The 14,493-nt window shown below is 38.5% G+C and overlaps 1 protein-coding gene across 2 annotated transcripts; it reads left to right on the forward strand.

Annotated features, from left to right (window-relative positions):
• The first annotated feature begins 1,998 nt into the window (after nucleotides 1-1,998).
• On the forward strand, nucleotides 1,999-10,662 carry fzd7b (frizzled class receptor 7b). Of its 2 annotated transcripts, XM_062996886.1 has the most exons (2): nucleotides 1,999-2,075; nucleotides 8,276-10,662. In XM_062996886.1, coding segments are annotated over exons 1-2 (1,686 nt in total). In that variant the 5' UTR covers nucleotides 1,999-2,073; the 3' UTR covers nucleotides 9,960-10,662. The 2 variants fall into 2 exon arrangements, with proteins under 2 accessions (XP_062852956.1, XP_062852955.1); XM_062996885.1 differs by lacking the exon at nucleotides 1,999-2,075 and having other exon boundaries at nucleotides 8,241-10,662.
• The last annotated feature ends 3,831 nt before the right edge of the window (nucleotides 10,663-14,493 follow it).

The following is a 14,493-nucleotide window of genomic DNA, read 5'->3' on the forward strand; positions in this document are numbered from 1 at the left end:
GTCTGTTAAGAAATGGCTTTGGGGTATATATACTGTGAAATGCAGACACCATAAATGTATCACCTGACAAATAGGGGTAGCCATTATTGCAAAAATCACACTGCAACATTTAAAAACTCCTTTTTATACAAAAATGTTTTTGTATATTGGATCATTGTTGATGTATGTCTAAAAAAAATTTATAAAATTGACAAGCAGATGAGATCAATTTGTAATCACTATAATATGCTGTGGTGGTAAAGCAGGTTTAGTTGCAGGCTAATCTAAGAATGTGTTTTGCTCAATTAGATCCTGATCATTTATGTATATAAGTTTACATTTATGGCATTTAGCAGCTTTTATCCAAAGAGACTTACAATTGTCTGAATACAGTGATGGTAATTGAGAGTTAAGGGCTTTGTTCAGGGGGCTCAACAGTGGCATCTTGGCAAAGGTGGGGCATGAACAAGCAACCTTTTGATTACTAGTCCAGAACCATAAACATTAAGTCAACACAAAATTATATCTAAAATGAAAAAATGAAAATAAAATTAGGATATGAGGACTGTACTGAACTTTATTAATTCTAATAAATATAGTGGTCAAAGATCAAACCAGTTTGGTCCAAAAGCATGTTAATGGTTGTTAATTTGTTAGTTGTTAATTCAAAACAATGGCGTTAATATAGAGCCCCCCTCCTTGCAGCTAAGACAATGTGCGATATTTTTCTATGAATCAGTATTAAAAAAGTACAGATCAGTACATATTTCTAAACAGATTATTATTACCTACCTACTTATCATATTTTTTATAATATGAATATGATTATTTATTAATCTAATTCCTGGTGAATATGAAACAGTGGTGAAATCCTCGAGAAATGTAAAAGTCACTGCGGAAGATGATAGTCCTGGCCACAAATAAGCAAAAGTAACAATTTGAATTCAATGATACCAAGAAAATTTAGATGATGCACAGAATGGAACTAATGCTAAATTGTAACAAACTGGCAGGTGGAGGATTGGGTATAAAAAGGCCAGTGGATTCTTGTGCTTTTCAGTTGATTCTGGACCCAACACAGTTTGTAATGGTTTTTGAAAGCCTTAATAAACTAGTTGATATTTTTTTCTTCAGCTCACAGTATATGTGTTGCTAAAATCATTGAACTAAATTTCTTTTTGTAATTGTTAAGAAATTATTGTTAGGTGGTGTAGTTATTGTCCAACAACAGCCTGAACTCTTCTGGGAATTGTTATTATAAGATTTTGGAGTGTGAGGGATTTCTGTGAGTTCTGTTGAAAGAACATTGCCAAAGTTGGTTGCATATTATCTATTCTATATAACTTATGTTTATACACCTGTAAGCGATTGGGTGTGGCTGAAACACCTGAAACTAATTTTAGGGTGGGTATTCACATACATTTGGCCACTTAGTGTTTAACCAAATATCAGTATGCAGTGTGTTTATTTATGACTTAAACTTATTTTAATAATACACTCAAATTCCTGGCTTTACAATTCATACAGTGATTCTGTTCAGTTATTATTCAATGAGAGTAAAGAACATGTTGAAATGAAAAACGTTCAAGACCTTCCAGTTGAGGGAAATTTTCCAAGTCACGCCCACATCTAGTTGCTTCTATTTAACCAATCAGAAACGGCGCGCTAGAAAAACAAAGCTTTTGATTGGCCTATACGCGCTGGCGGTTTCAAGGCGCCCCGTGTAAGCGCTCTCGGTAGAGTGAATGAACAAGGGGGGGTTTGGAAACCGACTGAGCAGCGCCAGTCGTGGAGTGAGTGATTGAGTAAGTGAGTTAGCTAGTAAGTGGATCGAGTTTAGTAAGGAACCCGTGCTGATAGAAAGTTCTGGAGTAAGCGGTGGGCTTGTGAAGTCTTTGGGTTGGAAGTTTAAAAAAAGAGTAGTTATATTTTTTCGAGGTTTTAAAATGAAATATCTCAAAGGAGACGCTGACTAGGAACATGGATACCTAAAAACGCCGAGCTGGACACTGAGTGAATAACGTGCAGAGAGAGGCTCGGTTACTCTCTATCTGGGGATTTCTTTAAAAACGGATTTACCACGGATTTTATTTAATGTAAGTGTTTCTTATGAACTGAGTGTGTTCATAACTGATCATTTAGAAATATGTTGGAAAATATGCTGCATGTATGCGTGGATTTGAGAAACTTGAATCACTAGAATAGGGTGACTAAAACTTCCAGGGTTGAATCCCAAATGGCTCCAATTATACAGCACACTACACAGGGTGTAGAAAACATTAGTTTCTATGAACGCGTACTCGACATGGAAAACAATGTTATTTTATTAACAGCATAAATAATTATATATATATATATATATATATATATATATATATATTTTTTTTTTTTTTTTTTTTTTTTTTTTTTTTTTTACAGCATAAATAATTATATATATATATATATATATATATATATATATATATATATATACACACACACACACATACACACCTATTTGTGGAAAAGTTAACGCATATTTTATATCTTTGCTTAATTTAAAATTAGGGAAATATTACATGCGCTATAGCATTTAACAATGTTTAATTGCACGAATAAATATTATTTGTACATTTACATGTGCGAGACGTTTGTTCCATGTAATCGATGTGTTAAGTATTTTCATTTAACATTAACAAAAAAACACAGGGCATATAAACCTTTACATAAGATTTTAGACTCAGGCTGACTAAAACTTGCATGGTTGAATCTCAAATGGCTTCACTTGGACATGTAATACAGCACTACATAGGGTGAAGGAACCATTAGTTAGTATATAAGGGTAAGCAAAATAGCACCTATCGTTATACTTAAAAGGTATTACTGTGGTATTTGTATAAAAAAAATTACCTTTTAACAAAAGAAAAATCACTTTGGAATGTATTTCATGTATGTAAGAACATTACTTTGTGAGCTTTATGAAAAGTTTTGCTGAGTAAGAAATAATAGTAAGAAAATAAGGGGGCTACTGGGGAATGTGGGGAGGTAAAAGAGTCAAGGTGACTTAATAGCTAAACTGCTGACTGGGAGAATAAATAATGATAAAGTTGAAGAGAATAAAAAGAAAATAAAAAAATGTGACTTTAAACTGCACCTCAGTCTGCTCCTGGTATCAGCTCAAGTTTGTTTTGGTTTATACAAGCCTTAAACTTTTGGATTTTTTTTCTGCAGCTTTAAGTGTTGTAGTAATGAGTTATTTCTCTTACTAAAATAATTGAATTAAATTATCTTGAATATCTATTGAAGGTTTTGAATTTAGATATGATTAGTAAAGTTTTAGTATTTGTATCTGACTTTATGATTCATAATCTGTATATTTTGGTTTGAGAGATGAAATTAACCCGAATAAAAATTAGATTTATTTATTAAATAAAATAAAAACATTTAGAATTTAAAAATTGCAATTTTGTTACATTGTTACAACATGAATACATGGTGATAATGCAAGGACCAGCAGTGTGGAAATAATGAGATTTTTCCATACATAATTATGCCTGTGAGTAATAATGAAGTTGGCCATAGACCTAGTCTTAGAGACCTAATGGTAGTACAGTATATAATGTTTAGAATCATGATTCATATTGTAGAGAATCAAGTTTTAAAACTTAAATAGATTAATTATTGCATAGGCTATGGGAACCATCTCATTGTGGGATAGTGGTTGAAAGTAAATCTCACAATATTTAAAGACATGGTCGTGATATGGGATAGCCTATTTATTGCAATATGTTTTGTTTATTTGAGCATTGCCATGTGTCAGCAACAAGAGCTCTTTAAAATGTTAAATTGACTAAATTCAATATAGCTATAGTTAAGCCATATATTGCTCTCTATAGGATATTACCAATATGTAAGTATGTGTAATATTATATATTTGGCATGTTTATATTGGGTGTATTGTAATATTTAGGTATGCATGCCAAAGTTGTTTGTTGGGGCTAAGGTCAGGACTTTGTAGGTTCAGGCTGCTGTAGGTTCCCCACACACGCACACACACGCACACACACACACACACAACTCATCAAATCATGTCATCCATGGACCTTGCTTTGTGCACAAGGGCACAGTTACGTTGGAACAGGAAAGAGCCTTTCATAAACTGCAGCCACATAACTGATTTTATGTGTATATGTAAGTAAACAATTGGCGGGGCTGAAACACCTAAAACCAGTAATTAAGAGGAGTGTCCGCATACTTTGCCCATAGTGCATATACGATAGCAAAAACTAAAGTGACTGAATGTCACACTATTGTATGGTGTAAAAGCTGTTGGGTAAACATGTATATTAAGATAATTGGCATGTTCATAATATATACTAAATGTACTGTAATATCTCTAATAGCCCCATGTCACACCCCCATTATTTGCTGAAAATTATACCTGTTAAGAAGTATTTCTTTGACATTGTGGTTGATTCTTTAAGGCTGTCCCCTGACGTGAATTTGTACCCTAGAATTCATACATTTGTACATATTGGCATTGGATATTGGCCTCAGTCCAAATAAATCACAGTAAACTTCTTTCAACCCAGCATAACCAAAAGCAGACCCACCAACAACCTGGTTCTTACTCAAGGTTTGTTTTAGACTTAGCATTTATTGCTAGCTCTCAAGAAATGTTTTTATTTTTAATGAAGAGAGTGAGATCTTACAGGCCACTGATTTGTTACTTGTCAGTGTTAGGAGAGTTGTTGGCTTGTTGGGGTACAGGATTCTCAAACTTGCATAGTGGTGGTATAAAATAAAGCAATAAGCCACGAGAGACCGTGCGTTACTGCGATTTTAGCACAGGGAAGGTTGTTTTGGCACGACGCGAATCGGAGTGCCTAAAACGTCTTTCCCCGTGATAAAATCATAGCAGTAACACATGGTGTCGAGTGGCTTATTGCTTTTATAAAACGGCGGTCAACATAAAATATAATAAAATACAACAATGTTCAATAAATAAATGTTTTTATTTACAAAAACACTTACAAAAAGCATTCTTCCGCGAAATCACGTAGTCTGTTAACAGTGTTGCTAGGCAACATGAGGGCGAACATAACATTCACTTTTTTCTTTTCAGTGGCGTATTAATATGGAATGATGTGAGGTGGTCATAGGTGTGCATTTATTTACATTTACATTTTCAGCATTTAGCAGACGCTTTTATCCAAAGCGACTTACACAATGAGCTGAACACAATGAGCAATTGAGGGTTAAGGGCCTTGCTCAGGGACCCAACAGTGGCAACTTGGTGGTGGCGGGGCTTGAACCGGCAACCTTTCGTTTACTAGTCCAGTACCTTAACCACTGAGCTATCACTGGCCCCACATTTTAGGACCGGAAAATCTGATTGGCTGAGCCGCGTTCGAAGCCGTTGTAAAAATCCCCGATAAACGCACACCTATGACCACCTCACATCATTCCATATTAATACACCACTGAAGAAAAAGTGAATGTTATGTTCGCCCTCATGTTGCCTAGCAACACTGTTAACCTGGGGTCGCGGAAGAATTCTTTCGTATTTTATTATATTTTATGTTGACCGCCGTTTTATAAAAGCAATAAGCCATTCGAGACCGTGCGTTACTGCTATGATAAAATCGCAGTAACGCATGGTCTCTCGTGGCTTATTGCTTTATTACAGTGATGAACCTATCCTTCTTTCCATGTGTATATATAAAGGAACACAACTGCTAACTGTTGCCATACATGTTAGTGGAAGCTAGCTCTTCTTTAACGTTAACCTGCTGCAAGTTAAAATGATTTGACATTTTCGTCTTGAGATAGAAAAAAATAGGGCTGGTTCGATACCACTTTTTCATGTCCGATACCGATACTGCAAACTGAGTATCTGCCGATGCCAGTTTGATACCGTCATCTCTCCTCTCAAACAACTAAGCAGTAATAATACATGTCTCAATGCAGCATGGTTAAACTAGCTATCTAAATAACAATGCTCAGACTGTGAAACAAATATTCTGAAGGAATAAATACAGAACCTACATCACACTTATACAAAACTGCTGTTTTTATTTTAACTTTTACACAGAACATTTAGCAGCATTTTGGCTTGTTTAACAGCACCGTACAAACATGTAAAATAAAATTTAAAGTGCAACTTTATCTGTATTTAACAAATAAATTATAATTTCAATATAAAATTCTAGATCTGTCAACTCTGTCTACACCTTGGAGGCAGCGAAAAAATTATAAAATAAATGATAAAAAATATTATTTATAAACAATAAAAATGACAAAATGATTAAAATTAAATAATAAAAAATAAACAAATGTTTCTATCTTGTCCTGGCTTGGAGATCTCTCACATCCTCAACGAAATTTAATCCATTAGTGTTATGAAATAAAACAAACTACACCGTTTCCCGTTTAGCCACAGATGTCCTCTTCAAAATCCAGCAGGGTTTTCTAATAAGCGTGCTTTGGTTTTTAATCATCTAAAAACGTGACAGAACTTTAACAGAAAATCTTAACTCTGCGTCAATTCTAATTGGTCCATTGCGTTTGATTGACATCCACATCTTCCAATTGTAGACACTTTATACGACTTGCCGTAAAACAGTATTTTTAGTTGTGGCAGTAGTAGATGATTTTTTTTAAATGTTAAAAGTTTAAGTAGATCAGTGTGTTTTAATTTCTGAATGGCCTTATTTACATTAAGTGTTATTTAGATTAAGCAACAGTATCGGATTACACGTTTTTTCCTTCCGATATCCGATCCAGTGATTAGGGCCAATATCGGACCGATACAGAATCTCAGATCGATGCCAGCCCTAAAAAAAAATAAAAAATCTAATGCTTTTCATTCAGGTTGTTGCAAAAAGTCCTGCCTAAACTAACAATTGAAAAACTGTAAACAAAACATGTTTACAACTATGTTGACCATACCTAGTTGAATGTATTAATGGGGCTACTCAGCCATTTGGAGTTTTATAGCCATTGGACACTTTAAAGTGGTATTGCAGCCTTAATGTAGTTACGATTCTAAAGCTAGTGTTAGAATTACAGGGGCACTAATAAAGAATCTTTATGGACAATTTTGTGTAGTTTTTATTTAAATATTTTTAATTGTACATTTGACACAATAAGTTTAGCATAAATGTGCCGCACCATTGTTTTGGTTCTGAATAAAATCACCTACTTTGGAATCTAGTATTGGTGATCAAAATGTAATTCTGTCCACCTATGAATTATTTCATAAAATGCAACCAGAAGGCTGGCTTAGTTGCTGTAAATAGTGTGGTTGTCTTAAACGTTTTTGTTTTGAAATCTAAAATGGTTAACAGACTTTGGCAGTTGTAGAGTCCCAATGCTGTGTCCAAATTGATTTGATTTGGTGTCCCAAACTAAATTAATTTGCTGAATTGAAGTAGCCAAAAGAATTATTGATTGTTGTTCTGACTTAATTGTAAACTATTGGCTCATGTGGTTTGCTACACATAACACTGCGAATCAACCAAGTCAAGAGAATAAAGTAGCCGATTGCCAATTGTGTATTAAATTAAAAATATCACCGGATTTAGTTATGTCCAATTTCTAAATTTAATCTTGGCTGATTCTAAATGCACAAAAATATTAAAATCGTGTCGCTTGCCTCTGGCTAAATTATTGCCATTACAATGACATTACAACGAAGTGACTGACAGTGTCAAAAATACTGTAGTGTGAGGTGACCACTAGAAAACAGCATATGATTACACTTATATCTGCAAGTGTTAATTTATTATTTAAGTATTATTCTATGTTGACTGCTGGCTTCGATAAATATACACCCTACATATGGTAGCCTGGCACTTCTTTCTACATACAAATAGTTATCTGATCCTCTTCAAAGAACAATGCTTATTACCTCATCGGGAAAATATCCAAATTTCCTCAAGCTTCAGTTTCCCTAAGTTTTAAGATGAACATTTCATATGGGCCTGGTTTATCCAGCCAAATGGCTTCAAACTCTTTTTAATGAGGTCTTTTTAAGGAATAACATTTCAATAATCATCTCAAGACCTGTTTTTTGTTAACACAATCTCATTTTTAGCACACGACTAGAATGTGCTGATTGATGACTGTTAGAATGTAATTTTCTTGCACCAATTACCTATTGTTTAAAAAAAAGTCTTAATTATGTAATAAAGCTAGTCAATTTCTGGCCCGTGGGCCATCAGCTCGTGGCACATAAAAGACCACAAGAAATCCTTATTCTACTGCTGGCTGACTAGTACATGGTAATCATAGAAGTCTTTTCTTTACTTTCCAGGCTACAGAGGATGGCGTGTTGGAGAAGTAAATACCCAAAGCAAACAGCGATCAGTGCCCTCATGGTGTTTTTTCTGCTTCTCAAGTCAAGTGTTGGTCAGTACCATGGTGAGAAGGGGATCTCTGTCCCGGAACACGGCTTTTGCCAACCGATCTCAATTCCTCTATGCACGGACATTCAGTACAACCAGACCATCATGCCTAATCTCCTCGGTCACACAAACCAAGAGGATGCTGGATTAGAAGTCCACCAGTTCTACCCACTGGTCAAGGTACAGTGCTCGACCGATTTGAAGTTCTTCCTGTGCTCCATGTACGCGCCCGTATGTACAGTTTTGGAGCAGGCTATCCCACCATGCCGTTCTCTCTGCGAGCGGGCGCGCCAGGGCTGCGAGGCACTCATGAACAAGTTTGGCTTCCAGTGGCCTGAACGACTGCGCTGTGAGAACTTTCCCGTCCACGGCGCTGGCGAGATCTGCGTGGGTCAGAACACGTCAGACACAGGAAGTCCAACGTCTAAGCCTCCACCGTACGTGCCGGAAAACTATACTCCGCGTCTAAACATGGATCGAACGGGCCAGCCTTTCACGTGCCCACTTCAGCTGACGGTGCCTTCTTACCTCAATTATAAGTTCTTGGGTGCTAAGGATTGCGGAGCGCCCTGTGAGCACTCGCAGCCGCACGGAGTTATGTATTTCAAAGAGGAGGAGGTGAAATTTGGGCGCCTGTGGGTTGGGATTTGGGCTATTTTGTGCTGCTTAAGCACGTTGTTCACGGTGCTGACCTACCTGGTGGACATGCGGCGATTTCGGTATCCAGAAAGGCCCATTATCTTCCTGTCTGGCTGCTACTTCATGGTGGCGGTCGCCTACCTCACAGGGTTCCTTCTCGAGGATAAAGTGGTGTGCATTGACAAATTCAAAGAGGATGCCTACAGAACGGTGGCACAAGGTACAAAAAAGGAAGGGTGCACGATTTTATTCATGATCCTTTACTTTTTCGGCATGGCCAGCTCTATATGGTGGGTAATCCTTTCTCTGACCTGGTTCCTCTCTGCTGGAATGAAATGGGGCCACGAGGCAATCGAGGCCAACTCGCAGTACTTCCACCTAGCCGCGTGGGCTGTACCCGCTGTGAAGACCATCACAGTTCTGGCACTGGGACAGGTAGATGGAGACTTGCTAACAGGCGTGTGTTTTGTGGGCATCCAAGATATAACAGCACTGCGTGGTTTCGTTTTAGCGCCGCTCTTTGTGTACCTGTTTATCGGCACGTCGTTTCTGCTGGCCGGCTTTGTATCTCTGTTCCGCATCCGCACCATAATGAAGCATGACGGCACCAAGACAGAGAAGCTCGAAAAGCTGATGGTGCGCATCGGCGTCTTCAGCGTGCTCTACACCGTACCCGCTACAATCGTCATCGCTTGCTACTTCTACGAGCAAGCCTTCCGCAAGCAGTGGGAGAAGACGTGGCACATGCAGACGTGCAAGCGCTTCGCGGTGCCGTGTCCAGCCGCCGACTTCGCCCCAATGTCGCCGGATTTCACCGTCTTTATGATCAAATACCTCATGACCATGATTGTAGGCATCACGTCGGGTTTCTGGATCTGGTCGGGGAAGACGCTGCAGTCGTGGCGCAGGTTCTACAAGCGGCTGGGAAACGGGCAGGGCGAGACGACCGTGTGAAATCAGCCGGATTAAAAGAGACTTGTCAGGAACTGCACGGTGAACGGAAAAATAAGACTTCTTTTAAGTGCCTGCAGGATCCTTAAAATGCACCCACACCAAAATTGCCTTATGACACTTAAATACTCGGCCCTGACTGTCTACACTTTTTTTTTTTTAATAGAAATTTTTTTGCATGACTCTCCCCTCCTTTCCCCCCTTTTTTAACTTGATGAAAGATGTTTTCTGTAAACATCTTGTGCCTTGTCAAAAAAAATGAACACTAAGGATTCTTCTGGCCAGCGTTTCAGTAACGAGAGAAATGGCTCCGTTCCGGCTCAGTTGTTTTTATTTTAATCTTGTGCCTTGTATTATTGACCTGACCCTATAGCTGAATGTTTATTTCAATCCAAAGTTTTGTATCTTTGCTTATCTTCGTTCAGTGTTGAGTTTCTTTTCGAACTGTTATGTTTAGTCCCTGTTACATTTGGACTGTTAGACTTCACGACAGTTCTACGGTTTATTCCAGTGAATTCAGTCTGACTTAGACCAGACATGGCTACGACTGTTGGGATTAAATGCTGAAGTTAAACGTGCTGACAGTGCTAAAAAAATCATGTGTATATTACCATTCAAGACATTACTTTTTTGTATTTATTAAAAGTAATCTTTTTAAGACCATATCTTTCATTCAGCAGTTTCACTTAATAAAAAAGTGATTAGATTTTTACTTGAGGTGTTTATTCATTTTATTTACATAACTGGCTTTGCTTTTTGGACTTCGATTTAACCCTTCATTGCATCGAATAGCGAATTTGCAACAAATTTTTAAAAAATCGACGTTCTGCCAACATCTATTGGTGAGATTGTGATGCTGTAAGTGTAGCAGAGGCGCTGGCTGACCTACTTTACGTCTCACTCATGTATCTGTACCATAGATGGCGTACGATTAGAGAATACGTCCTTTCGTTGTGGCTAATGGCTGCGTCCACGCTGTTCGGTGAATTAGGCCGTAAAATAGAGTGAGAAATTTAGCAAGTAAGCTTTCCGAAAAAATCCCAGCCAAAGCTACAGGTATGTAGTTCTTATCAGTCTCATAACCGTACACAATAATCGTACGCTGCGTCCTTAGGGTTACGTTATTTATTTGTAGCACATTCACAACAACGTGCGGTAAGGTTGGCTCCTCGTGCCGATAAAGGGGAACTCATCCGATCACCTGGGAGATGGTGCGATAGCTGCTGTTTTGGACCTCCCAAGCAACAGCAAAGACGAACTGTGTGGTGACGATGATGACGATCTGTGGGCATTTGTAGCCTAGTGGTTAAGGTACTGGACTAGTAATCAGAAGGTTGCTGGTTCAAGCCCCACCACTGTCAGGTTGCCACTGTTGGCCCTTGAGCAAGGCCCTTAACCCTCAATTGCTTAGTACTGTAAGTCGCTTTGGATGAAAGCGTCTGCTAAATGCCAAAAATGTAAATGGGCTCCTGACAGAGTGATAATGATGCCAATAGTGACTCTGTTGCCGCCTCTCAAGCACTTTCAAGAATACATATCTGATCAGTTTTAATTGGTCTACACCAATTTTATCCATAAAGGGATGATGTGGCTGCTGGGTTTCATACCACCCAAGTGTGAATTAGACTAAATTCCACTTGTTAAATCTGTTCATCGACTAGCATGGAATTGCTGAGTAGTGCCTCTCACGTTACGTGCCTTAGTCATGTGTGTGTGTCATTTTGGGATCTTAGGTATTCCTAGAATGCAGTTAGTCACTGATCATGGTATACTTTACACTGTGGCTTATCTGTCCCCGGTGAAGATTTTATTCTAAATCCAGCCTGTTCTTTAAAATGAGAATTATAAGCTGCTGCTAAAATTACATTTACATTTTTGGCATTTTATCCAAAGCGACTTACTGTATACAGTCAAAGCAATTGAGGAAGTGGCAACCTGGCAGTGGTGGGATTTAAACCAGCAACCTTCTGCTTACTAGTCCAGTACTTTAAGCACTAGGATATAATCTGCCCTTCAGAATAGTTCCTAAAAAATAAGAGACAATAGATGAACTTGGGCAACACTGGGAGCACTGTTAATTAAACACTGTTTAATTAAGCTCTTTATCAGGATTGCACTGTACATGTGCACATACACAAACTGTACAAAATATTAACACATTTCCAAAGTATGAGGAATTTACACTTGCATTACATACACCAATTAGACAACATTATGACCACCTTCCTAATATTGTGTTGGTCCCCCTTTTGCTGCCAAAACGGCCCTGATTCTTCGAGGCATGGAGTCTAACACCTTTCTATCAGAATTAACTTCTTCAGCAATTTGAGCTACAGTAGCTCGTCTGTTGGATTGTACCACACGAGCCAGCCTTTGCTCCCCACGTGCATCAATGAGCCTTGGCCGCCCATGACCCTGTCGCCGGTTTACCACTGTTTCTTACTTGGACTACTTTTGATAGATACTGACCACTGTAGACCGGGAACACCCCACAAGAGCTGCAGTCTGACCCAGTGGTCTAGCCATCACAATTTGGTCCTTGTCAAACTCCTTATGCTTGCCCTTTTTTCTGCTTCTAACACAGCAACTTTGAGGATAAAATGTTCACTTGCTGCCTAATATATCCCACCCACTAACAGGTGCCGTGATGAAGAGATAATCAGTGTTATTCATTTCACTTGTCAGTGGTCATAATGTTATGCCTGGTCGGTGTAGTTGGGTATGACAACAACACGGTTAGACTGCACACATTGAAGAGAGACGGGTTTCAGCCGTGAAACTGGAGGGCTGTCTCAATCCGCACTCACATCTACTACACAGTGTGCTTCCAATTTCAACTTCATTATTGGTAAACTAATAAGTGTGGTATTCGGGACACAGCAGTTTCTCTCTGCTCCTGCAACCTAATTAAGCTAATTTAAGGGAAAAATGTTCCATGTTGTATAAATACATGTCCTACTTATTGTTCTCAGTTTTCTTGCTCTCACTGGCTGTTTCTAAATCCTTGGCTTGTACGCATGATGAAAACATTGGATGCTGAATGACTGAAGGGCACTGATTGTCAAGATAGAATATTGGAAACCTCCTTTTGTGTTAAAAATCTCGCTAAAAATCACATGGTTGGTATAGAATGCTGCCTTTTGTACTGTGTTTACACCAACAGTGTTTTTTTTTTTTTTTACTTAGTTTACTGCTGGCTGTTTAACTTCACATTTACACCGATCAGCCATAACATTAAAACCACCTCATTGTTTCTACACACATTGTCCATTTTATCGGATTTATTTACCATATAGAAGCACTTTGTACTTCTACAACTACTGACTGTAGTCCATCCGTTTCTCTGCATGCTTTGTTAGCCCTCTTTCATGCTGTTCTTCAATGGTCAGGACTCTCCCAGGACCACTACAGAGCAGGTATTATTTGGGTGGTGGATCATTCTTAGCACTGCAGTGACACTGACATGGTGGTGGTGTGTTAGTGTGTGTTGTGCTGGTATGAGTGGATAGGACACAGCAGCGCTGATGGAGTTTTTAAACACCTCACTGTTTTTGCTGGACTGAGAATAGTCCACCAACCAAAATTATCCAGCCAACAGCATCCTGTGGGCAGCGTCCTGTGACCACCGATGAAGGTCTAGAAGATGACCAACTCAAACAGCAGTAATAGATGAGCGATTGTCTCTGACTTTACATCTACAAGGTGGACCAACTAGGTAGGAGTGTCTAATAGAGCGGACAGTGAGTGGACACGGTAATTAAAAACTCCAGTAGCACTGCTGTGTCTGATCTACTCATACCAGCACAACACACACTAACACACCACCACCATGTCAGTGCCACCCTGAAGAACAGGGTGAAAGCAGGCTAAAAAATAATGCAGAGAAACAGATAGACTACAGTCAGTAATTGTAGAACTACAAAGTGCTTCTATATGGTCAGTGGAGCTGATAAAATGGACAGTGAATGTAGAAACAAGGAGGTGGTAAGCATGTTATGGCTTATGAGTGTTATGGCTTATTAGGGTACACGTCAGTGGCACATCCAGGATAACTATAGACTACTAGGCTCAAATCGGGCCTGGAGGCCTGGCAAACATTAATGCCACGGCTTCCTCAGACATCATGATGTCCTGTGATATAATGTGCTTGGTCTCGTGCAAGAAAATGACATCTGTTGTCAATTTCCATGTTTTGTTGATTTCTTTTGCGATTTTTTCCACAGGCTGCACATTTTTATGCATAATTATGCATAATGCTTGTTTTCTGAATGTTAATATGCTCTTGCACAATTCATATTGGTTGCATTACTTCCAATATGATAAATTTAGAAAACACAGTTTCCTGTGGAGGAGTCATTAACCAACAAAGTAAGTGAATAGTCTAATATATAAAAATGTAGGGTTGTGGAAACTAATCAATTAGGGTTTATCATGGGGTTCACAGTTGCCATAACTGGGGAACTGAAATTGCAATACAGTGGTACCATGAAACTCAACGTCAATTGGTTCTGGGACTGGCGTTGAGTTTAAAGATATT

This window comes from Trichomycterus rosablanca, chromosome 6 (assembly GCF_030014385.1).
Source record: "Trichomycterus rosablanca isolate fTriRos1 chromosome 6, fTriRos1.hap1, whole genome shotgun sequence".
Lineage (NCBI taxonomy): Eukaryota > Metazoa > Chordata > Actinopteri > Siluriformes > Trichomycteridae > Trichomycterus > Trichomycterus rosablanca.